This window comes from Pocillopora verrucosa, chromosome 5, assembly GCF_036669915.1.
Source record: "Pocillopora verrucosa isolate sample1 chromosome 5, ASM3666991v2, whole genome shotgun sequence".
Taxonomy (NCBI): Eukaryota; Metazoa; Cnidaria; class Anthozoa; order Scleractinia; family Pocilloporidae; genus Pocillopora; species Pocillopora verrucosa.
This window is the reverse complement of record NC_089316.1, coordinates 1,709,243-1,736,322: the sequence shown is the minus strand read 5'-3', so window position 1 is coordinate 1,736,322 and position 27,080 is coordinate 1,709,243. Positions and strand designations below refer to the sequence as shown.

The 27,080-nt window shown below is 38.3% G+C and overlaps 2 protein-coding genes across 2 annotated transcripts in view; both read right to left on the bottom strand.

Moving 5' to 3' along the window:
* Positions 1–8,662: 8,662 nt before the first annotated feature.
* Positions 8,663–13,829, bottom strand: LOC131781562 (uromodulin-like). Its single transcript, XM_066167404.1, has 5 exons — positions 13,585–13,829; positions 12,515–12,765; positions 11,374–11,488; positions 10,766–10,879; positions 8,663–9,628 (listed from the first exon to the last, which is right to left on the bottom strand). Exons 1-5 carry the CDS (start codon positions 13,649–13,651, stop codon positions 9,258–9,260), a joined length of 918 nt encoding a protein of 305 aa, XP_066023501.1. The 5' UTR covers positions 13,652–13,829; the 3' UTR covers positions 8,663–9,257.
* A 12,819-nt stretch (positions 13,830–26,648) lies between these two features.
* Positions 26,649–27,080, bottom strand: part of LOC136281169 (uromodulin-like) — a 6,202-nt gene continuing 5,770 nt past the window's right edge. Inside the window, exon 5 of the mRNA XM_066167407.1 lies at positions 26,649–27,080. This exon is cut by the window's right edge and continues 249 nt beyond it. Coding sequence (XP_066023504.1) covers positions 26,962–27,080 — 119 coding nt within the window. The 3' untranslated portion in view covers positions 26,649–26,961.

Sequence of the window (27,080 nt, the reverse complement as noted above, 5' to 3'; positions counted from 1 at the left end):
GAGAAAAGCTCTCGACAAGAACCAACAACAAACTTAACCCACATGTCTAAAATAACTTTATAATTATTTTTTTGGGTCACAACATAAAACTCATGATTTATTGAAGAACGCAACTCATCTCTACCCAAAGTCAATCTATCCGGCCCAACACATGTTAGTTTTATTATGGTTTTCAATGGGATTGTGAGTCAGAATAATGCCCCAAGGGCCATATCATAAAGTCATAATTTTTTCTTCAGTGGCTCACTTTAGTTTAGCGAATTTAATCAAACTGACCCTTTGTTTTGCTGGTAGAAAACAACATTTCGACAGCCAGCTCTTTGCATGCCACCCGTTAAACGCTTTCGTTTGCTCATGACTTGTGAAATAGCCATCCACTGAGAAAATATATCAACGTTATTGAATAATTGAAAGTGTAGCTTCAAAACAATCCTACATGAGAGACTCCTGCTCCATGTATGAGCCGACTTCAAACTCTTGGCAATTTTTTGCGTTTAACAATAAATTGGAATTGAAATAGTACGTGTCCTCAAAGCAGGTGTAATATATTCTCTGTAAATTAGGGTCAAATTGACTTAGAAGGGTTACAGACATCTTCAAATTATTCTTAGGCATTTTTTTGATAAGCATTCGCTATAGAAAAGACAAGTCAAAGAGGGCGCCGAGTGAAGAGAGATGAAATTTATTTCACACACTTTACAGAATTCTACCCTAACTGAACTATCCCTTTGGGTCAACTTAAAATTGACAAAAGTAACTAATTAAAGTGAGTACAATACCAAAAGTCAAAGACACTGCAAAGTTAAGAAAGGTGCACTTAATTACACGCATTACAAAACTTATACCTTTAAGAACAACCACCTGGTGTAAAAATCAAAATTACGTCGTCTTTCGTCATTTACTAATTGGAGTAGTCGCTAACTGAAGAAACTAAAGTATATATAATATTTGTTGAGAGAATAACATTTCTCATAAATTTTACTCGTATAATTCTGCAGTCTTGATCAGGCCTCCTTAATATTCTAAATGAAAATTCTTTAAAATGGACGAACTCTTTGAAAGTTTAGTTTCATTCTTGACGTGTTCGTGATATCCGAATTGGTTCAACAGCAAGTTAAACAAACGACTAAAGATCAAGGTGTAATGATATACAGTATTCTTAAAAACAAGATTTGTGTTTCAGCCTCTAACTTTTTCCACAGTACCGGCTGGCACAAAATTGGACCGGTTTCAATCTGTATACAAAGAAAGAGCTGCAATTCCGTACGTTGATCATAATGTGGCGGTAACAACAGTTATAAAAGCCATGAAAACAAACTTTTCTGGAAACGACTCCTTCATCAACTGTTGGGTGTGCTCCGTCCATCCACCCCGGCAAGTCCGTTCCACATCTATGGTGCGGTAGACAGTGAGTAGGTATACTCGTTCCAGCCCCCGCTGAGAATCTGTACCAGTCTTCTGTCAAATGGTTGTCACATTTTCTGTCACCGCGACCAAAATCACTATGTCGATCAGAGTCATTCAGAATCTTGTGCTGATTGCATTCTGAGGGAGCTAAAAATGAAAATGTATTGGAATACTCAAGCATGTGGCTTCATAAAAGGCGAAATGTTCTGATATCTCATAAAATATAGTAGAAGCTCTAGCTTTTAGCTGAGGCAGCTAAAAATGAAAATGCATTGGATATATTTTATTTTTATAAAAGATGGTGGAGGCGAGGACATTGGTAAAGAAAACTTTTTTTTCGGAGGGGGAGTGGAGGGAATTTCCTCATATTCAGAGTCGCTCAAAACCTTGTACTGATGACGTTCTGAGATACTTGGACATTAAAGGTCCTTCGAAACATTCATGCATCTGATGATATAAGGAGAGTAAAAATTTAAACAACTGCCTCGGGGAATAATTGTACCAGAGGACGACAACAGTAAAGACAACAATATCTCTGTTATTCCATTACTGCATCATCAAATAAATTCATGAGGACGCGCACAAAACTTGATATGCCACGATAATAAACGGTATTATACAGTAGAACAGGTCAAAAATACAAAGCAACATACGTTGATTTTTCCTTCTTGCGTTTGTTAGGATTGACTTGTAATAGAATACTCAAATGGTTTCGTTCGTGTTGTTTTCGTCTTTCGCGTACTCCTTATGCGATCGATATACGATGTAGAGATAAGGCCGTAGGATGTATTTCGCAAACTCCAATAAAAATATTAAAAAGTGAAATAATGGTGGAGTCATGGTTTAACATATAACACGAGAGGACATTTTGCTCATTTCTCGTATTTTTCTAGACAACTTCTACAGAAAATACAACATAACTCGCAAAATATCCGCACGTGCTCTAAGTTAAACCGTCGAATAAGGTGTATTTATAAAAAGTTAAAGGAGTTATTCTATTTTTTAATTGATGTACATTTAGAAAATATTGACATTATTTACCCTCGATCCGGCGTGTAACATAGAGCATGCGTTAAAAATGGTCGAAAGGACACTTAACGTTTCCGAACGCTTTATTTTCGGCCGATCATCCAAGTTAAGGGGTCAAATAAGTACAGAGGATCGGCCTTGCTGCTAATCCTAACCCTACACCTTTTACGTACAAACACGAAGAACTATTCAAAATATTCCGTTCGCTCTTAAAGAACGAACCTAAGAATCACCAACCTATATCACACAGAGTTCCAAGGTAGCCCCCAAGACAGTCACACTTGAATCCATTGACAAGATTTCGGCATGATCCTCCATTGTAACAAGGATTAGTGCTGCATTCGTTTATATCTGCAATTCCAATTGTGATTGGCTTAGCTAAGCATGATTCGCTACCTTGCGTGTCGCTCCAATGTTTTGTTGGGGAATCAATTAACGCTGCATGGGACGAGTAATTACTCGCAAGACAAGAGTGATTGCTTTAAGCTATCCAAGGGACTTTAGAGGGTCTTAGGACCTTTAAAAACAAGAAAAATTCGCGACTAGGATTAGTTATTTCAAGATTTCCCAATGACTTCAGAAACGGGGGTAAACTAGTTGTAATGTGGAGAACGAACACGTAAGTAGCTAAAAGTAAACGGCCATCACGAGCACATGGTCTGCTCTTCTGTCTAATCCCAGAATTCCCTTGCTTAAATTACATGCATGACGTAATGTGACGCTAATGTCACACGACAATGCTTTGCTCCTTTCCTTTAGCTAAAGAATTCGTACCCAAAATTGTAGACAAAACATCTATAACAATACTAGACAAAAGAAAAAAAGTGCTCTCAAATAAAGGCTAAGGCGACTGAAAGTTACGGAGAGGGGTGGCACGATAGTTGCGGAGAAACTGATACATTAATTGCTTCCAGTTTGTAGTGGTGCGAAGTACCTTTCCAAAAGACCTCATGAACCTTTCAACTTCGCCATTTGCCTCTGGCCATAAGGGGGTGACTTTTCGGAATACAAAACCAAGATAGTCAGCTAATTGTGCGAACTCATGCTCATTGAAGAAGCGACCGTTGTCAGTTTTCACGACTTCAGGAACACCATAGGCAGCAAAAATGCGGTCCAACTTGGGAATCACAGCATTGGCAGCAGTTGAATGCACAATCTCAATATCAGGGAACCTGGGGTAGTCATGTCTCACGACAAGAACATAGAGCCCAGCCACTTCGCAGAAGTCGATGCTGACTTGGTGCCAGGGACTACAAGGTAACCGAGTCATTTTCAGAGTTTCGTGGGAAGGCTTCGGTGTAGCAATTTGACATGGAAAACACTTTTTAACAATTGAATCAACAACACTGTCCATTCTTGGAAACTAAACCTTTGAGCGTTACAGGCTACGTGTCCTAACTATTCCTTGGTGGCCCTCATGAACTAATTCTACTACTCGCTTCTGAAGGACTTCAGGTATCACCATGTGGTTTCCACGGAGCACGATTTTCCCATCCACTGAGATCAGTTCATTACGGACTTTCGCAAAGATTTTGAGAGTGCTTGTGTCGACAGTTGTCGATCCTTGCTGAGGCTTGTGAAGTCGGACTGTTAAAGATTTGCAGCAGGGGCTTGTGGTCTGTCAACACTTTGAAGTGGCTTCCAAATAAGTACATACGGAAATGATGGCAACCCCAAGCAATGGCCAAAGCTTCACGCTCTATCTGGGAATAGCGCTTCTCCACACTTGAAAGAGCTTTGCTGCCTTATGAATTGACTTTGCCATCCTGAGTTAAGAGAGCACCCAATCTGACAGGGCTAGCGTCCACCAGTAGGACTGTTTTCTTTCGTGGGTCAAAATAAGCCATGACGTCGTCAGATGTAGGACTGTTTTTGAGCCTGTCGACAGCTGTTTGATGGACCTTTTCTCATTTGAATACCACACCTTTGTGAGTGACCTTACGTAAGGGGGCTAACGATGTCTGTATAATTACGAATAAAGCGAGACACATAATTAGTAATGCCTAGCAGACTACGAACGTCCTTCACAGAAGAAAGTGGATCTGCTTTCTGAATTGCTTCTATCTTTGCGGGATCAGGAGACATTTCTCTACCACTGAAGACCAGTCCAAAAAAGGTTGATATCTTTGCGCAGAGTAAAGTTCAATTTCTTAACGCGTGTCTACACTGCATGAAGGGTCTTGTTGTGTTCCTTTCTGTTTGCACCATAAATTATGACATCGTCACTGATGTTTTTCACACTGGGAATGTCACTAATAGCTGAGGCAATCACATCTTGAAACATTTCTGCAGCAGCATTGATTCCAAAAATGAGACGTTTGTATCTAAACATCTCAATGGGGATAAAGATGTGGTGATGTGTCGCGAGTCAGGATGCAGGGGTAGCTGGTGATAACCTTGGTTCAAATCCAATTTACTTGAATACTGTGGCACCATTTAGATTATGTATCAGCTAATGAAGGGTTGGCATAAGATGTTGCACTCGGGAAGCTTTGTTGGCTTCCCTCATGTCTACACACAGTCGAACACTACCGAGTTGTTTGGGCTTCGGGACAAGAACAACTGGGCAGACCCATGGTGTTGGTCCCACAGTAGATTTAGTGATGTCTTCGTTGAGCAAGGACTCCATACAAACTTCCAGGTTCTTTCCTTGACAGGAAGGAATTATTCCGTGTGACTGATGTACAGGCTTTACACTTTCATTGATGTATAGCTTAATTTCAACATTATTCATTTTTCCAAGGCCAGAGAACAGGCTAGGATACCTTAAGAAAATGTTTTCTCCTCTGAGACGGCATTAGCAGTGCGAAGTATGTCTAGTTCGGTGACAGTGGCATATCCTATAACTATTAATAACAAAGAACTCAGACTGGACTGCGCTGCACTTAGACTCCACTAAAGCTCAGAAATTGCCTAGAACGTGGAACGGATCACTGGAGTTGTAGACATACACTCTAGTATCACAAGACTTCAGATTCACGTTACACACCTTTGAAGCACTCAAGCTCAGACCACCGTGGATTACGATTTCGCGCAAGTCAACCTTTCTTCGGATCGTGTGGCCAGCTTTCACTGCATTCCTAGCACGAACGTTTTTTTCTGAGGAGTTTCTGGCGGCTGAGGTAACACAGAACTGGCACTTTCAAAGGTTCAATGTCCTTCGCCTGTTTTTCGGACACTTCGAGCGCTCTGGCTTCATCCAAAAATGCATCGAGGGTCATCGTCCCATCCCTTGATGCTTTATAGCGCAAACGTTGTGACGAACAAGATTGAATTATTTGCTATTTAATTTCCTTGTCGATTTTAGCAAACTCACATGTAAATACCAGTTGACGTAAACAAGAGTGATAAGCATTCATCAACTCACTATGATTCTGTTTCGCTTGCTGAAAGTTGTAAATTTCATACTCGACATTCTTTTTGTGGTCGAAGTACTTGGTGAGTTTCTCTTTCGCCGTTTCAAAATCATCTCCGTTCTGCGGCAAAGTTTCGAAGATGTCACACACCTCTTCTTCAGCATAATAGAGTAAAAAAGCTCTTTGCCTCGTTTTGTCCACGATATCAGCAGCAACTAACAGATTTTCGAGCCGCTTGATCCATTTTCGCCATCGTCGAGCGATTGCACCATCTGGTGTATATCGAACGAATCGAAGCTTGGAAGACAAGAAGCCATCACAAAGACTGCGGAGACTGACCTGAAACGACGGGCCGTCCTCATTGCCAATGTAATGTGGAGAACGAACACGAAAGTAATTAGCAGTAAACGGCCGTTACGAACCTATGGTCTGCTCTCTATTTTAATCCCAGAATTCCCTTGCTTAAATTACATGCATGACGTAAATTGACGCTGGTGTCACACGACACTACAATCTAAATATACCTGGAGATGGACAGATGCTCCGTTTACGACTGAGACCGAAGCCTCCGTTTTCATCTGTCCACACTAAAAAGGAGCGTTTTAAAACCGTGCGTTTTCTAAAGACTCCACTTTTGAAACCGCTTTCGAAAGTCCCCGTTTGTATCAAAGTATTCGGGCGTCTGGATGACCGGCGAATACACGTCAAAAAGTATGCGTTTTCAAACAAAAACGCAGTGGTGTGGCACGGGCCTAAATTTAACATGGTCAGTCTAATTATATGAAATTATTATTTGTAAAAACTGAAAATGTGAGTTACCGTATTCACATAAAGGTCCAGTGAAGCCAGCAGCACAAGGAAGGTAATGTCTCTGACAGAAAAATACAAATGAAAAATTGCAGCGTTAATTCACAACTTTAAGTCGGTAGCTGAAAATATCATAAACGAAATATGATCTTCCCGCCAAACCATTGTGCTTCTGGAACGAAACCCTGCAAAAATGAAAACATGTAAAGGTTACGGTTTTAAAATTTGGACTAAGAAACACGTGAAAGGAAATCAAGAGATTGAAAGGGATAGACTTAAAATTCTAAGTAAACCGTCAGACACTGTAGAAAAACAATATGCAAAAAATCCCTTTCCGTCAAGTATTTATGGCAGCCATTTCCAGCTGCATTACAAAAATTGATAACAGGAAAACTTTCTAGCTTCTGATACGTTATGCAAGGCTTAAACTAAAGAACTATGTACCTTCACAAGCAAAGAGAATGTCACCCCTTTTTCATCATCAAGATTTCTTTTCTGATTGATGTATCCATATTTGTTTAGTTCACAAATTCCTTTCTTGTTCACCTCGGATAGCTCTCTGAAGTTTGTTGAAATACACCAGGAGTTTCTGAGGCACCAGTGATTGCATGACATAAGACTGGGCGATAGAAACTGTTTAACGACATGACCATTAAGCCGAGTATTTTCTCGCGTCTTAAAGAGAGCCGAATTAGTACAACTGGCGTGTTTTGTAAACATTATTCCTTGAACAAGGATAAAAAAGACAATTTTCCTTTCACCCATTACTCGACAAAACATGCGCAAAATGAATCGTGACTTGAGGTGTATTCAAGAATATTTTTTAGTCCTTCACCAAGTAAAACTCAAGTTGAAATGCGAGGGGGTAATTTGTTGAATCCTGCTAAAAGGTGTTAACAATCTTACGTCTGGGAACATTAAGAGTGACGCTTGACCACATAGAGGCGTTTTAACTACAATATCCTTGACATGCAATGTTTTCAAATAAATGTATAAGTTTATCATCCCACGTTTAAGTTTTGTATTCAGCTTCTTGTCGTCAAGCAGCGCTATTGTCTTTCAATTACGGTGATGTTTTTTCTCATCAAGTATTTTTCACAAAGAGACTCGAAAAAGCAAGAAGGATTGGAGTCTGTTATTTAGGAAGAGGATGATGGAGAGTTTAAAGGCATTTCGTAAACCTCTTTTTTAATAATAATAATAATAATAATAATAAAATGGTTACATTAATAAATAATGGGAATTTAGCAGTAGATATTCCACGAGGTGGCTCTTCTTTTCCACTGTTCCAATTTGAATTTAGAATGTTTGTTTTTATGGAGGAAGGAAAACCGGAGGACCCGGGGAAAAACTCTCGGAGCGACGACAAGAACCAACAACAAACTCAACCCACATGTCTAACATAACTTTACCATTATTTGTTTTAGTCACAATACGAGACTCATGATTTATTGAAGAACAAAACTAATTTCTGGCTCACGTCAACCCGTTGGGCCCAACACACGTCAGCTTTTATTATGGTTTTCGATGGCATCGTGAGTCAGAGCGACGCCATATCAAAAAAGTCATTATTTTTCTTCTGTGGCTCACTTCAGTAAGAAAACTGACCTTTTGTTTTGCTGACAGAAAACAACAGTTCGACAGCCAGCTCTTTGCATGTCACCCGTTAAACGCTTTTGTTTGCTTATGTCTTCTTGTGAAAAAGCCACCCTCTGAGAAAATATATCAACGTTATTGAATAATTGGAAGCGTAGCTTCACAACAATCCTACATAAGAGACTCCTGCTCCATGCAAAAGCCGATTCCAAACTCTTGGCAATTTTTTGCATTTAATAAGAAATTGGAATAGAAATAGCACGTGTCCTCAAAGCAGGTGTAATACATTCTCTGTAAATTATGGTCAATTGACTTAGAAGGGTTACAGACATGTTCAAATTATTCTCAGGGATTTTTTTGACAAGAATTCGGTTTACAAAGGACAAGTCAAAGAGGGCGCTTAGTGAACAAAGATGAAATTTATTTCACATACTTTAAAGAATTCTATCCTAAAGAACTATCAATTTGTTTAGACATGAAAATTATGTCATGATAGATGATTTACTGATTGGGTCAACTGTAAACTAAAGTAACTGGAGCAAAATATAATAAATGCTGAATGACATTTCTCATGACATTTACTCTTTTTATTATGCAAAGCCTTGATTAAGCCCTCTAAATATGCTAAATATATAAAGCTTTTCAATAATTAAATACCGCCAAAAGAGTTTCCTGTTGCCCTCTTTAGTTGAAAAAATTTGCGTCAAGTCGAAACTGCGAGGCATCGATCGCCAGCCATCACGCACTCACACGCACTTATTTCTACTTATCACGCACGAGAATGCAGTTTGCGTGAGGTTCATTCCATTGAAAGTTCTGGGCTTAGAATAAAGAAATGGGAAGAGAAGAGAGAAAATACAGCTCTGATTCAAACTATCGAGCGTAAAACCGTTCTATTCAGCTTTTTTGTTTTGTTTTCAGGAATGCTTTAGAGCCTTGAAATTATACCTTGCGGCAGTTAAAAGTCTAAGATAGTCGTCTAAGACAGCCAACAATAAGTGAGGATTTTGTCTCCATAGTTTAAATGTCATTTAGGACAAACCGAAGTTTGTCCATAAACTTCTAACTTTTCCCACAGTACCGGCTATTACAATATGAAAGTGGTTTCAATCTGTATACAAAGAAAGAGCTGCAATTCCGTACGTTGATCGTAACGTTGCGGTAACAACACTTGTGATAGCCACTAAAACAAACTTTTCTGGAAACGACTCCTTCATCAACTGTTGGGTGTGTTCCGTTCATCCACCCCGGCACGTCCGTTCCACATCTTTTGCCTTTTGAAATGCATTTTGTGGCTATGCTTGTTCCAGCCTCCCCCGAGAATCTGTACCAGTCTTCTATCAAATTTTTATCACATGTTTGGTTACCGCGACCAAAATCACTGTGTCGATCGGAGTCATTCAGAATCTTGTACTGATTGCATTCTGAGGGAGCTAAAAATGAAAATGCATTGGAATACTCAATCATTTGGCTTTATGAAAAGCGAAATGTTCTGATATCTCATAAAAGATGGCGAAAGCGAGGACATGGGCACCGAAACAATTTTTTGGGGGGTGGGGGTGGGGAGAATTTGCAAAAAAGATGGGTCTATATTTCCTTCAGATTCAGAGTCGCTCAAAACCTAGAACTGATGACGTTTTGAGATACTTGAACATTTAAGGTCCTTCGAAACAGTCCTACACCTGATGATATCAGGAAAGTAACGTTTTAAACAACTGCCTCGTAGACGGCACTGGGGAATAATTGTGCCAGAGGACAACAACGATGAAGACAACAATATATCTGTTATTCCATTACTGCATCAATTTATCAGATAAATTCATGAGGACGCGCGCAAAGTATGCCACGTTTATAGACGGTATTACATCGTAGAACAGGGCAAAAATACAGAGCAACAAACTTTGATTTTTCTTTTCTGCGTTTGTTAGGCTTGACTTGTGAAGAAACGAACTTGTACGCGCGACAGATCTTTTAGTTGGTCACATAGAACACTTTAATGGTTTTGTCCGTGTTGTTTCGTCTTTCGTGTACTCCTTCTGCGATCGATACGATACACAGAGAGGGCCGTAGGATGTATTTCGCGAACTCAAATCATAATATTAAAAAGTGAAATAATAGTGGAGTCATATATTCCTAATTCGATGGTGTAACATATAACACGAGAGGACATTTTGCTCGTTTCTCGTATTTTTCTACACAACTTTTACATAAAATACTACTCAACTCTCAAAACATCCGCGCGTACTTTAAGTTAAACCATTGAATAAGGTGTATTTATAAAAAGTCAAAGGAGTTATTCTATTTTTTTAATTGAATATACATTCAGACAATGCAAACACTATTTACCCTCGATCCCACGTGTAACATAGAGCATGCGCTAAAAATGGTGGAAAGGACACTTAACGTTTCCGAAAGCTTTATTTTCGGCCGGTCATCCAAGTTAAGGGTCCAAATAAGTACAGAAGATCCCCTGCGGCTAATCCTAAACCTAAACCTTTTACGTGCGAACATGAAGACCTATTTCGAAATATTCCGTTCACTCTTAAAGAAAAAACCTAAGAATCACCAACCTGTATCACACAGAGTTCCAAGGTACCCCTCAGGGCAGTCACACTTGAACCCATTGACAAGATCTCGGCATGATCCTCCATTGTGACACGGATTAGCGCTGCAATCGTCTATATCTGCAATTCCAATTGTGATTGGCTTAGCTGAGCACGATTCGCTACCTTAGGCGTCGCTCCAATATTTTGTTGGGGAATAAACACTACATGAAATGTTCAATCACTCGCAAGACAAGGGACCTGAGAGGGTTCAAGGACTTTTAAGAACAAGAAAAACTCGTTATATGGGATTAGTTATTGCAAGATACCCCCAGTGACTTCAGAAACGAGTCTAATCAAAATTTGCCAGGAGATTATGTTCTTTTTTCGTTTTTTTCTTTTTTTTTGGCAGTAATTGGTTTCTGTAGTGTCGCAGCTGACTATAGAATTAGGAACTATTCGTGCTCTCTCTTACGTCCTTGAGCTCTTGAGGTACCAGTGACAAATTCTTAGTTTTATTAGATGTCAAAACATCGAAATGAAAGACTGATCAAAAATGAGCCAAAATAGTCATAGGCTGAAGAGGATAACTTGGATTTCAGATGGCGTTATCCCATTCCTTTCAAATATCTTACCTGTTTCGCATTTTAACCCAGTAAAGCCTGCAGCACAAAGGCAGCGGTACCCGTGTGGTAAAAACCCGGATTGACGTGTCCCACCATTCATACATGGCGTGGTCCCACATGAGTTCTGGGAAATGATAAATGGAAAAAACCATTCAAATCAGACTGAAGGAGACAGGAGGATTATGGGAAAGTACGAAAAGAATCTATGAACGTAATTCTTTCTGGAATGATAAAAGGTTAAGGTTTGCGAGATGTAGCTCATAATTGCCATAGCTTATCTCAGTTTCCCTCGAATGAAGCGACATGAAGAACTGCAGCTCTTCATCGGAATATGCTGATCTGATAGTTTTTAATCATTCATGTTCCTGGGTGGAGAGAGGCATGGTAACAGTAATGTGTCTTGCCCAAGAACATGAAAACATAATTGAGCCAGGGCGTGAATCATTCGACATGTGCTGATTGCAGTGTCCACATCAACGAGGAACTACAATATTGAACAGCTCTAATGAGAAATCATTTAGCCCCTTTATAAAATTATATATGGTCGGACTGCTATGACTTGTATCTGTTACTTTCACTGAAGGGAAACTTGTATTGAAGTGACATCAATTCTAGCCCTGAAACTGTTCTTTGAATAAAGCGACAAACCTTCATAGAGGGGGGCTTCTTTGATTGTTCTATGAGAGGGTCTCAATGGGGTGGTGGTAATTATGGCTAACGATAAAAATTTTGGTCATTTTACCGCTAACGGTTAATAACTTCCATTATTATACAGTAAACTTACTATAAAAACTCTGATTGGACGACAGCATACATTCAATTACAATGACGAATGAAGTTGACATGACAACTTAATGTCTGCAGCAGAAATTGGGTTATTATGTCGATTTCAAAGTCTGCCTTGCCTCTAAGCCCCTCGTCCGCGTGGTGTTCTCAAAAAAAAAAAAAACCCAGAGAGAAGTGTTTTCTTTATTTTTCAATTATTTTAACAGGGAAAGTCTCTTTACGAGTAACAGTTAGAATTTGTCAATATTTACGCTTATTTTTATGGCTAAACTTTTTGGCCGCTTAACGGCTGACGGTTATCTCCAATGAGATCCTTTTTCTGGGTACAAAAAAAATTGTAAAATTATAGGAAACTTTTATATACCTCAGCTCCACGATAAATGAAATTCACTCTCGGCTTTAAATCATCCGGATGTTGTATGTCTGTCGAATTGTTTAATTCACAGACCTCATCTCCTGTTACTCTCTTTCCAAAGTTGTACGATACGCATGCGTTCTCCAGATAACACTGAACTCTGCACGAATGCTCAGAGTTTGAGGCAATTGTTCTTATGACGTGTTTTTCCAGCGCTGAGCCATCTTTGGCATCCAAAAACTGCAGTATTCGGCAATTATCTGCAATAAAAAGTATGTTTTGAAAATAAGACATCGATAAGACCTCGCTATCAATCGTTTAACGGCAGGTTGTTTCGTCTTGTTATAAATTATAACAGGATGTTGTTTCAGAAATCTGGAAGAAAAAACGGACTAGGAAAATGCATCAGCTGAGATATTCGCTGAGGGCAGAGGACACATTTTAGAAAATTGTCTCTGAAAGCCATCAGGGTTTTTTAATTTTGAGAAACTGCTTTAATGATGAAAACTGGAACTCGACTTATTGACATTTGAAAGGACCAAAATTACCATAAGAGTGAGGAAACAATTAAGGAAGGCTGACCCGCTAATCTAACCAGGACTAATAAATAAGACAAAATATATTCATGCTTTTAATATGTGGAAACTCGAATTGGAAAAAAATATTCATTTTTTTTAAGCCGTAATCTCTTATCACATAATTCATGTAAATGATTCCATGATTTCAAATTTAAAGCGTCGTGACAAACCAACCATCCTTCACAAGAACAGATAAAATGTAAATTCCGCTTCAGCCATTTAAGAAATGACAAATCATTCCCGCATTATTTACGGAAGATGGAAGCTCTCCAAAGAGGCAGAGAAGCTGGGGAAAGCATGAACATTATACTCAACACAATTGTATAATTATCTCAATAATAACAAAAATGAATTTCACTTTTTGGTCACTCGGCAAAGGAAGAAAGAAGAATAAAGCAATGATCATTGAAATTTTTCTTTATGAAAACAGGACCAAACGTACAGAACAAATCTTTAACTTAGTGAAGCATTTCGCTGATACAATCTATTTTTTAAACTCACCTTCCGAAAGAACCAAATAAATTGCAATCGTGAATAGGAAAAAAATGCTGATCAGTTGTTCCACCATAAGGAAAGATATCACTCCAAGTACCAACAATAAAACTATTTTACACAGTTCTTCTGTGGTTTGAATTCTTTCTTGGCAAAATCGGAGCAGAACAGTTTGTCTCTCCAATTTACGTCCCTTTGAACTTACTGGGGATATGCCGTGATGAAAACAGGTCTTTATGATTAAGACGAGTTTAGAAATGTCAGGTTTGCCGTGTTTTATTATTAATCGATGTTCGCTTTCCGTGTGGGAGTTTAAAATTAGGTTTTCGCAATTGAATGGCAGCTCACGACATTGTTGTCACAAATTTCACAAAATGAAGAGAAAATTATACGAGAGCCCTTGAATAACATTTAGAGGTTAATCTATTTTAAAGGAAAAGAATTAAAGATAACAATCACCTCTTCTCGGCGAAAATGATGAATGAAATAATAGTCCAATCTGCATTTGGTGGCGCCGTATTAAGCAGTCATTTGTCAAAGTCACGAATATGTTTCTCCTTAATCACTGTAATAGTTTTCACCTCTATTTAGCGGTCACTTCTAGTAGGCGGTAGCGGTCACCCTTTACAAAGTCCTTTTTTTATCGTCCTCCACCTGTATATAACGGTTACTGAAAGCGGAACTGTTCCAGTAAAACTAAGAATAATCTTTTAAGTAATTTTGAATTCATGTTTCTCTCTTAAAATCAAAGTAAGCGGTATTTTCGAGCGAAATTCTGTACATTAAGTGGTCAATGATGTATTTAGCGGTCAACCCGCCATTCCTACTGTAAAAAATTTCGACCGTAAAAATTTCACTATTGAAAACTAGCTCAATAAATTGAAATAAGATATTCATTCTGAAGAGCTCGCTCCGAGATTTCCAAGCCCAAAATGGATCCCCAACAGAACAAAGGTCTGTATTTCTGCCTAATTCGAGACTATGTTTTTCCAGTTCAAACAATAGCTGCCTAATTAAACTTTCAAAGAATATCAGGTGAAAGCGGCTTATCTCGAGGTGGGTTTGAAGTCTAGCAGCCCAGCGGGAAGGTTTTCAGAGCGTTTACGACAACTAAGGATAAATGGAGTCAAAATTTTATTTAACAATATTGATAAACACAGAGGTCAAACGTTTGCGAATGTACGAACGTATTATCCATCACGCTTTTAGGCCATTGGAACCCAGTGGTATCAAGAAACTCTCGGAGTAACGACAGGAAGAAACAACAAACTCAACCCACATGTCTAATACGGGGTCACAACATAAAACTCATGATTTATTGAAGAACGCAACTCATTTCTAGCTAAAGTCAATTTATCCGGCCCCACACATGTCAGCTTTATTATGGTTTTCAACGGGATTGTAAGTCAGAGCAATGCCCCAAGGACCATATCATAATAGTCATTATTTTTCTTCTGTGGCTCACTTCAGTTTAGCAAATTTAATCAAACTGACCCTTTGTTTTGCTGGCAGAAAAAAACAGTTCGACAGCCAGCCCTTTGCATGCCACCCGTTAAACGCTTTCGTTTGCTCATGTCTTCTTGTGAAATAGCCACCCACTGAGAAAATATATCAACGTTATTGAATAATTGGAATTGTAGCTTCACAACAATCCTAAATAAGAGACTCCTGCTCCATGCATGAGTCGATTTCAAACTCTTGGCAATTTTTTGCATTTAACAAGAAATTGGAATAGAAATGGCATGTGTCCTCAAAGCAGGTGTAATACATTCTCTGTAAATTATGGTCGAATCGACTGAAAAGGGTTAGAAACATCTAAATTACTCTCAGGCATTTTTTTGATAAGCATTCGATTTAGAAAGGAAAAGTCAAAGAGGGCGCTAAGTGAAGAAAGATGAAATTGATTTCACACACTTTACAGAATTCGACCCTAACTAAACTATTACTTTGGGTCAACTTAAAATTGACAGAAGTGACTAGTTAAAGTAAGTACAATACATGCTGAAAGAATGACATTTCTCGTGAAGATTAATTATTCTATTAATTATGCAAAGCCTTGATCAAGTCCTCTAAATATGCCAAGTATAAAACGTTTTCAATATAAATAATTAAATACCGTCAGAGGAGTTTCCTGTGGCCCTACCTATAGTTTTATTTATCTTTAGTCAGGTTGAAACCGCAAGCCATCGATCGCCAGCCATCACACACTCGCATGCACTTACTCCTATTAGAAAAATTATATCATGATACATGATTTACTGACTGGGTCAACTGTAAACTGAAGTAACTGGAGTAGATATAATGCATGCTGAAAGAATGACATTTCTTATGATATTTACTCTTTTTATTATGCAAAGCCTTGATCAAGCCCTCTAAATATGCTAAATATAAAAAGCTTTTCAATAATTAAATACCGTCAGAGGAGTTTCCTGTTGCCCAATCTAGTTTTATAAATTTTTAAGTCAAGTCGAAACCGCGAGGCATCGATCGCCAGCCATCACGCAGTCACACGCACTTATTGAGCATTTCATATAGGAAGGACAAGTCAAAGAGGGCGCCAAGTGAAGAAAGATGAAATTTATTTCACACACTTTACAGAATTCTACCCTAACTGAACTGTCACTTTGGGTCAACTTAAAATTGACAAAAGTAACTGTTTAAATTAAGTACAATACATGCTGAAAGAATAGAATTTCTCATGAAGATTAATTACTCTTTTTATTATGTAAAGCCTTGATCAAGTCCTCTAAATATGCCACATAGAATAAGTTTCAATATGAATAATTAAATACCGTCAGAGGAGTTTCCTGTTACCCTACCTATAGTTTTATTTATCTTTTGTCAAGTTGAAACCGCGAGCCAACGATCGCGAGCCATCACGCACTCGCACGCACTTATTTCTACTTATCACGCACGAGAGTGCAGTTTGCGTGAGGTTTATTCTATCGAACATTCTGGGCTCAGAACAAAGAAATGGGACGAGTAGAGAGAAAATACAGCTCTGATTCAAATTATCAAGCGTAAACCGTTCTATTCAGCTTTTTTGTTTTGTTTTCACGAATGAGTTAGGGCTTTGAAATTTTAACCAGCAGCAGTTAAAAGTCTAAGACGACCGTTTAAGATAGTCAACAATAAGTTAGGATTTTATATCCACAAATTAAATGTCATCTAAGCCACTGCACAAAAACAACTCAGAAAAACTTCAGTCCTTGAAATGTTTTGAACTCATCTTCACTGTTGCTGAAAGCCAAAGACTGCAACGGGGAAATACGATGTGTTGTGTGAGATGAAACGGCTTTCTCCAACCGGAATAAAACAGTTCTATAAAATGTCTATAAACACTTTATCTTCCCCATCCGTTTCAAGAGACTCCAATCCATTTTTAAGCCGATCTCACACTTCCTATGACCATTTCCGTTGACTATAACAGGAATTTATGTGACAAATAGCTCGAGGCCTCAAAGCGGCTGTGATACTTCCTCTGGAATTATTCGTCAAATTTGAATTAATGTATCACAAATAAGTCCGACCTTTTTTAAAGGGCATTCATTGAGAATAACTCTAGGATCTCCAGCGACAGGGAAAGTCACAGACACTTCAAAGTTAAGATAGGTGTACTTAATTACACGCATTACAAAACTTCTAATTTAAGAGCAATCACGTGGTGTAAAAATCAAAATTACATCAGCTTTCATCATATTCTGATTAGAGTAGCTGCTAACTGAAGAAACTAAAGTAATTATATATAACACCTGCTGAGAGAATTGCATTTCTCATAAATTTTATTCGTATAATTCTGCAGGCCTCCTTTAATATTCTAAATGAAAGTTTTAAAACTGTTCTAAAGTTATTTTTCATTCTTGACGTGTTTGTTTAATTCGCCCTTAGTTCTCTTTAACGGCAGACAATTTTCCTTTCACCCATTACTCGACAAAACATGCGCAAAGTGAATCGTGACTTAGAGGGAAATTCAAGAATCCTTTTTCGTCCTTCACTTAGCAAAACTCAAGTTAAAATGTGAGGGGGCAATTTTCCGATTCCTGCTAACAGGTGTTCACCATCTTACGTCTGGGAAAATTAAGAGAGACATTTGACTACATAGAGGCGTTTTAATTACAATATCCTTGACATGCAATATTTTCAAATGAATAGTTAAGTTTATTCCGTCATTCCACGTTTATATTTTGTATTCAGCTTCTTGTCGTCAAGCAGCGCTATTCTCTTTCAATTACGGTGATGTTTTTTCTCGTCAAGTGCATTTCACAAAGAGACTCGAGAAAGCAAGAAGGAATGGAGTCTTTTATTTAGGAAGAGGATGATGGAAAGTTTAAAAGCATTTTGCAAACCTCTTTGTTAATATTAATAATAATAATATGATAACAAAAATAAATAATGGGAATTTAGCAGTGGACATTCCACAAGGTGGCTCTTCTTTCCACTGTTTCCATTGGAATTAAGAATGTTTGTTCTTGTGGAGGGAGGAAAACCGGAGGACCCGGAGGAAAACTCTCGGAGTAACGACAAGAACCAACAAAAAACTTAACCTACATGTCTAAGATCACTTTACCATTATTTGTTTTAGTCACAACATGAAACTCATGATTTATTGAAGAACGCAACTCATTTTTGGCTCAAGTCAACCCATCCGGCTCCATACACGTCAGCTTTATTGCAGTTTTCAATGGGATTGTGAGTAAGAGCAATGCCCCAAGGACCATATCATAATAGTCATTATTTTTCTTCTGTGGCTCACTTCAGTTTAGGAAATTTAATCAAACTGACCCTTTGTTTTGCTGGTAGAAAACAACAGTTCGACAGCCAGCTCTTTGCATGCCAACCGTTAAATACTTTTTTTTGCTCATGTCTTCTTGTGAAATAGCCATCCATTGAGAAAATATGTCAACGTTATTGAATAATTGGAATTGTAGCTTCAAAACAATCCTACATAAGAGACTCCAGCTACGTGCATGAGCCGATTTCAAACTCTTGGAAACTTTTTGCATTTAACAAGAAATTGGAATAGAAATGGCACGTGTCCTCAAAGCAGGTGTAATACATTCTCTTTAAATTTTGGTCAAATGGACTTAAAAGGGTTACAAACATCTTCAAATTATTCTCAGGCATCTTTTTGACACGCATTCGCTGTAGAAAGGACAAGTCAAAGAGGGCGCCAAGTGAAGAGAGATGAAATTTATTTCACACACTTCATAGAACTCTACCCTAAAGAACTATCACTTACAGTTGACAGAAGCAACTAATTAAAGCAAGTGCAATACATGCTGAAAGAATGACATTTCTCATAAAGACTACTCTTTTTAGCATGCAGAGCCTTGATCAAGCCATCTAAATATGCCAAATATAAAAAGTTTTCGATATAAATAATTAAATACCGTCAGAGGAGTTTCCTGTTGCCCTACCTATTAGTTTTATTTATCTTTAGTCAAGTCGAAACCGCGCGCCATCGATCGCGAGCCATCACGCATTCGCACGCTCCTATTTCTACTTATCACGCACGAGAGTGCAGTTTTGCATGAGGTTCATTCCATTGAACATTCTGGGCTAGGAATAAAGAAATGGGAAGAGAGAGGAGAACATACGGCTCTGATTCAAATTATCAAGCGTAAACCGTTCTGTCCCTTTTTAACTCGGAAATTGCGTGCATGCGCAAGAGCGAGTTGTAAATATGATGTGGAGAATGGCACTCGCTCGCTCGCTCGATTGGTCGATTCCTGTAAACTCTTTTTCGATTTTAGGCTTTTGAGTGCATTTGATAGTTTTGACGAGTAATAAATGGCGACCTTTGTTGCTAAGAATAGTGGTGGGGTGGAAAAGAAGCCAATGATAATCTTAAAAGAGTTTATTTTTTTCGTTTTAGATTCAACAAGCTGCGTTAGCGGGCAGGATTCGAGGATTCACACTGAAATAAGAGAACAACCTTCGTTTTCCATAAAATTGTAATTTACAATCCTTGAACTTGAAAACAATCCGAAGATTCATTAAAAATATCACTTACTCCGAAGCGCTCGGAGTTTACAGGCGTTCGAAAGCTTTTCCTGTTATGGCGTGACATTGGGAACAAAATCGATCATTACATTTCGTATCGCGTGTTTTTTCTGTGTGAAGCAACAGAAGGTGCCGGCGAAATTACAGGTTAACACGAAAATCAAATAACACCTAAACAAATAATTTTGGCTACCGATTTTCAGTGAATTGTTAAAGAATAATTTTCTTTTAAGTTTCAAGACAATTTGAAGATTCAGAATAAGTATTACGTACTAAAATGCGAAAGTTGTACACCACAAAATTGATAAATAGGCCTGAAATGAAATTCTATCTTGTTCTTGATTATACGTTGCCAAGCACGTGACCAAAATCTACCCAGGCGGAAATCCAAAATGAGAGTGGGGCAGTCTAGGCTTAGTTATTTCCCTCAAAACTCGTTCCCGTTTGTCTTATTTGATAAAGAGGGAATCCTTAATGTTTTCATTAAAACAGTACTGCCTTGATTTTCCAACATTTACAATGATAGACAGTAAATTTCACTTTTCACCCACATTCTCTTCCAACCTTTTCTTTTGAACCAGAAACAAAAATGATGTATATTTAAAACACATGACATCATCCACCCTTGTCAATTGTAATTGTATGATCATTACTGGGATACCTGTGGTAGCCCAGTCATAAAATGCCTTTGTTTTTTTGTCGTTTTTTTTTTTTTTTTTTTTTTTTTTTTTTTTTTCTTCCGCCACAAAATGGAACTAGACCCTGTGAGCAGGGTAACTGGGATACCTGGATGGTACTGGATCCTTGGAATCAAGTGTAATGATACTACGGGTGTCGGACTAGTATACTGAAATAGTGCGCTCAAGTCTGGCCAAGGGCATACACCTATTTCAAAACATAGGCATGCTATGCGTGCAAGAGTTTCAATCCTTCAATATAGTCTTCTTACTTTGCGTGCGAGTTGGTTGGTGTGATGTCTGTACAGATTTTATCAACGTAATAAAAGTAGATGATGTGAACAACAGTGATGGTAAAGCAAGCTTAAAACGGTAGAAATCGCCAGAAAATACAACGGATACATAGGGTATGAGTAAGTTTTATTGATTTTACGAGAAAAATGTTATATTTCGAAATATGTATCGTTGTAAATCGACCATACTTCGTTCCCTATACTATTCCTTATAACGTCCAGTTCCTCTTGTAACTTAACGCTGAGTCACACAACGGGTGACGCGTTCATGAATTAATCGTTGGCTTTTTCTCGAGACGTGAGCTTGGGCCGCCTTTGACAAGACAATTGCGTAAACAATATTTAACATAATAACATTATACACAAAAAAACACAGGGTTTTGGATCACGTATTTATTAATAAAGAATATCCATTCAACTACAATGAAAACAAACATAAGATTCACCTTTCCGATCGTGAAATTAATACCATTCGTACTGTTATCGTAGCTACGTTCCTTGCCAGCAAGTGAATCCAACATGTCGTCTTTCTTCACAAGCAGTTTGCATCCATTATAGTTATGTTCTTCAGTCTCACGGTAGTAGTGTTGTTCAATAGATTGCATAGAGTATGTGCAGTTTGGTTTCAGATTTCAGATTATGCTTTTTACAACAAGTGAACGTTTTTCAACTAAGACATTTGCATACTTAGCATACAAGGCATTCAAGGCTTTCAAGCGTTCGCGACTCAATCCGTTCCAAAATTATCGCTCAATAACATCTTTCAGTGTGGATTAGCCGCGATTAATACGACTCGTATATGCGTCTGTAAGCATTTTGCGCGTTTGCGCCATAATGCTCCAGGAGATCGCAATCCAAATACGTTGAAATACAAAACAACTGACCAAAGAGTTTTATTAGCAAAACTCGTGATTCGTCATGTGACCCGGCCCTGTCTGTGCATGACAACGTCAATCATCATCAAGATAACCCGCGTGATCAGCATGTGAACACCTCATTGGATCACAGTTAGTTGTCATGGTGTTGAGGGATAACACGCGTGATCAGCATGTGAACACCTCATTGGATCACAGTTAGTTGTCATGGTGTTGAGGGCCCAATGACCTCTGGGTACTATTGCGCAATTTTTCCATTTTGTGGCGGAGGAAAAAAAAAAAAAAAGACGACAAAAAAACAAAGGCATTTTATGACTGGGCTACCACAGGTATCCCAGTAAAAATTGCGCAATAGTACCCAGAGGTCATTGGGCCCTCAACACCATGACAACTAACTGTGATCCAATGAGGTGTTCACATGCTGATCACGCGTGTTATCTTGATGATGATTGACGTTGTCATACACAGACAGGGCCGGGTCACATGACGAACACGAGATTTTTCTTATAACGCTCTTCGGTCAGTTATTTTGTATTTCAACGTATTTGGATTGCGATCTCCTGGAGCATTATATCGCAAACGCGCAAAATACTTACAGACGCATATACAAGTCGTATTAATCGCGGCTAATCCACACTGAAAGATGTTATTGAGCGGTAATTTTGGAACGGATTGAGTCGCGAACGCTTGAAAGCCATGAAAGCCTTGAATGCCCTGTATGCTAAGTATGCCAATGTCTTAGTTGAAAAACGTTCACTTGTTGTAAAAAGCAAAATCTGACATCTGAAACCAAACTGCATATACTCTATGCAATCTATTGAACAACGCTACTACCGTGAGACTGAAGAACATAACTATATGGAATGCAAACTGCTTTTGAAGAAAGACGACATGTTGGATTCACTTGATGGCAAGGAACGTAGCTACGATAACAGTACGAATGGTATTAATTTCACGATCAGAAAGGTGAATCTTATGTTTGTTTTCATTGTAGTTGTATGGATATTCTTTTTTAATAAATACGTGATCCAAATCCCTGTGTTTTTTTGTGTATAATGTTGTTATGTTAAATATTGTTTACGCAATTGTCCTGTCACAAGCGGCCCAAGCTCACGTCTCGAGAAAAAGCCAACGATTAATTCATGAACGCGTCACGCGTTGTGTGACTCGGTGTTAAGTTACGAGAGGAACTGTACGTTATAAGGAATAGTACAGGGAACGAAGTATCGTCGATTTACAACGATACATATTTCGAAATATGAACATTTTTCTGTAAAAATCAATAAAACTTACTCATACCCTGTGTATCCGTTGTATTTTCTGGCGATTTCTACCGTTTTAAGCTTGCTTTACCATCACTGTTGTTCACATCATCTACTTTTATTACGTTGATAAAATCTGTACAGACATCACACCAACCAACTCGCACGCAAAGTAAGAAGACTATATTGAAGGCTTGAAATAATATTGCGATCGATTTTCATCAAGAAATGGGCCAGGAATATTCCACAATAGTGCAAATAATCGTGAAGGCGGATTGCAGAAAAGCGATTGCGTGACGCTCAGTAAGCTGTAAGATGACATGTTATTATGTACCAAACGTAAAAACTCTTCAGATTCTTAGTCTACATTTTGTACCCACTCTGCAGTCTGCAGTCTATATTTTGTATCCGGTCTGCAGTTTGCTGTCTGCAATTTGTACTAACAGGTATCCGTGGCACCAATACAGTTTATTTTTGGTTACATTTATTCGCTAAACACACATAATCTACCACAAAATACCTGTGAGTGAGGTAATTCGACATTTTCGTTCTTTCTCACATTAGTATTCTTCTCTCCTTTTGTAAGAATGTAGACATCACTCACAATGTTTCAAGTAATCCACCCACCCTACAAAAAAGGAACTCTTACACGCATAGCATTCCTATGTTTTGAAATAGGTGTATGCCCTTGGCCAGACTTGAGCGCACTATTTCAGTATACTAGTCCGACACCCGTAGTATCACTACACTTGATTCCAAGGATCCAGTACCATCCAGGTATCCCAGTTACCCTGCTCACAGGGTCTAGTTTTTTTTTTTTTCCTCCGCCACAAAATGGAAAAATTGCGTAATAGTACCCAGAGGTCATTGGGCCCTCAACACCATGACAACTAACTGTGATCCAATGAGGTGTTCACATGCTAATCACGCGTGTTATCTTGATGATGATTGACGTTGTCATACACGGACAGGGCCGGGTCACATGACGAATCACGTGATTTTTGCTAATAAAACTCTTTGGTCAGTTGTTTTGTATTTCAACGTATTTGGATTGCGATCTCCTGGAGCATTATGGCGCAAACGCGCAAAATGCTTACAGACGCATATACAAAAGCGTATTAATCGCGGCTAACCACACTAAAAGATGTTATTGAGCGGTAATTTTGGAACGGATTGAGTCGCGAACGCTTGAAAGCCATGAAAGCCTCGAATGCCTTGTATGCTAAGTATGCCAATATCGTAGTTGAAAAACGTTCACTTGTTGTAAAAAGCAAAATCTGAAATCAGAAATCAAACTACATATACTCTATGCAATCTATTGAACAACACTACTACCGTGAGACTATAATGGATGCAAACTGCTTGTGAAGAAAGACGACATGTTGGATTCACTTGATGGCAAGGAACGTAGCTACGATAACAGTACGAATGGTATTAATTTCACGATCAGAAAGGTGAATCTTATGTTTGTTTTCATTGTAGTTGTATGGATATTCTTTTTTAATAAATAAGTGATCCAAAACCCTGTGTTTTTTTGTGTATAATGTTATTATGTTAAATATTGTTTACGCAATTGTCTTGTCACAGGTGGCCCAAGCTCACGTCTCGAGGAAAAGCCAACGATTAATTCATGAACGCGTCACGCGTTGTGTGACTCGGTGCTAAGTTACGAGAGGAACTGTTGGAAATTTGAACACGTTCAGTAAGGAATAGTATAGGGAACGAAGTATCGTCGATTTACAACGATACATATTTCGAAATATGAACATTTTTCTCGTAAAATCAATAAAACTTACTCATACCCTGTGAATCCGTTGTATTTTCTGGCGATTTCTGCCGTTTTAAGCTTGCTTTACCATCACTGTTATTCACGTCATCTACTTTTATTACGTTGGTAAAATCTGTACAGACATCACACCTACCAACTCGCGCGCAAAGTAAGAAGACTATATTGAAGGCTTGAAATAATATTGCGATCGATTTTCATCAAGAAATGGGCCAGGAATATTCCACAATAGTGCAAATAATCGTGAAGGGGGATCGCAGAAAAGCGATTGCGTGACGCGCGGTAAGCTGTGAGATGACATGTTATTATATACCAGACGTAAAAACTCTTCAGATTCTTAGTCTGCATTTTGTACCCACTCTGCAGTCTGCAGTCTATATTTTGTATCCGGTCTGCAGTCTGCTGTCTGCATTTTGTACTAACAGGTATCCGTGGCACCAATACAGTTTATTTTTGGTTACATTTATTCGCAAAACACACACAATCTGCCACAAAATACCTGTGTGTGAGGTATTAAATTCGACATTTTCGTTCTTTCCCACATCAATATTCTTCTCTCCTTTTGTAAGAATGTAGACATCACTCACAATGTTTCAAGTAATCCACCCACCCTACAAAAAAGTAACTCTTGCATGCATAGCATGCCTATGTTTTGAAATAGGTGTATGCCCTTGGCCAGACTTGAGCGCACTATTTTAGTATACTAGTCCGACACCCGTGGTATCACTACAAGTGATTCCAAGGATCCAGTACCATCCAGGTATCCCAGTTACCCTGCTCACAGGGTCTAGTTTCAATTGTAATGCCTTCTTATTCCAACGTTACTTTGTTTCTTTGCTACATCAGCGAACACTGAACTACTGCTCGTACTCTAAACTTGACAATCAACCACAAAACTCCCCAAACCAGATAACATTAAACATAATCCAAAAAATCATGTGAGTCATCTGTCAATTCACGTGTTTGCTCACAGAGCACTTTGATATAATTTATTTGTTTTTGTTTTCAGGAATGAGTTAGGGCCTTGAAAATTTAACCAGCAGCAGTTAAAAGTCTAAGGCGGCCGTTTAAGATAGCCAACAATAAGTGAGGATTTTATATCCACAAATTAAATTTCATCTAGGTCATTGTACACAAAGAACCCTGAAAAACTTTGGTTCCTAAAATGTTTTGAACTCATATTTACTGTTGCTGAAAGCCAATGACAACGGGGAAACACGATATGTTGTGTAAGATGAAACGGCTTTACTCAACCGGAATAAAACAGTTCTAAAAAATGCCTACTTACACTTTATGTCCCTCATTCGTTATAAGAGACTCCACTCCATTTGTAAGCCGATCTCACACTTCCTATGACCATTACCATAGACTATAACAGGAATTTATGTGACAAATAACTTGAGGCCTCAAAGCAGGTGTGATACTTTCTCTGCAATTATTCGTCAAATTTGAATAAATGTATTACAAATAAGTTCAACCTTTTAGAGTGGCATTTATGGAGAACAACTCTCGGATCTCTGGCTGTAAATGTTTCTTTTCAAGCAAGAGTTGCAAATTCGATTCCCGGGTTGATACACGCGCATGCGATAAACACCAAACCAATATAGGATCTTTTCTTTCTTTATTCCTTTTCCCGTTCCTAGGGGCGTTATTATATCGAAGCAGTCAACTGAAATCGTTACGCGAAGAAAGTACCTAAATATTGTGATCATAGCTTAAGAATAATGTCGAGTTTTGGAAACGAGCACGTGGCAATTAAAAGAACCAAAAGAAAGGTAAAAAATGAGCGACAAGTTTCGCTTTGAGTAACAACTACGAGCTAGGTAACATAATCACAAAACAAGTTATTGCTTACCAACGTTCGCGGACTTTATCGAGGATTACAGTCTAACTTGTCTTCTATTCAAAAACGATCTTGATCACACGGGGTCGTATCCTGAACTGAAACGTTAACTATAATTTTCTGTCTAAAAGGAACTAATCACTTAGGTGTCAATCTAACTACAAAGTATTTGACAACTTTTCCCGGAAGCAGTAACATTTAGCTTCAACGGAAGCAGTTACACTAGCGACAGGGAAAGTCAAAGACACCATAAAGTTAAGAAAGATGCACTTAATTACACGTATTAAAAAACCTTATACCTTCAAGAACAATAACTTGGTGTAAGCATCAAAATTACATCGTCTTTTATCATATACTGGTTGGAGTAGTTGCTAACTGAAGAAACTAAAGTAAACATCTATAATACCCGCTGAGAGAATGGCATTTCTCATAAATTTTTACGCGTATAATTCTGCATAGTCTTGATCAGGCCTCCTTAATATTCTAAATGAAAATTCTTAAAAAAGGACGAACTGTTTAAAAGTTAAGTTTCATTCTTGACGTGTTCGTGATATCTGAATTAGTTCAACGGCGGGTTAAACAAACGACTAAAGGTCAAGGTATAATGATATACAGTATCCTTAAAAACAAGATTTGAGTTTCAGCCTCTAACTTTTTCCACAGTACCGGCTGGCACAATCTTGGACCGGTTTCAGTCTGTATACAAAGAAAGACCTGCAATTCCGTACGTTGATCATAATGTAGCGGTAACAACAGTTATAATAGC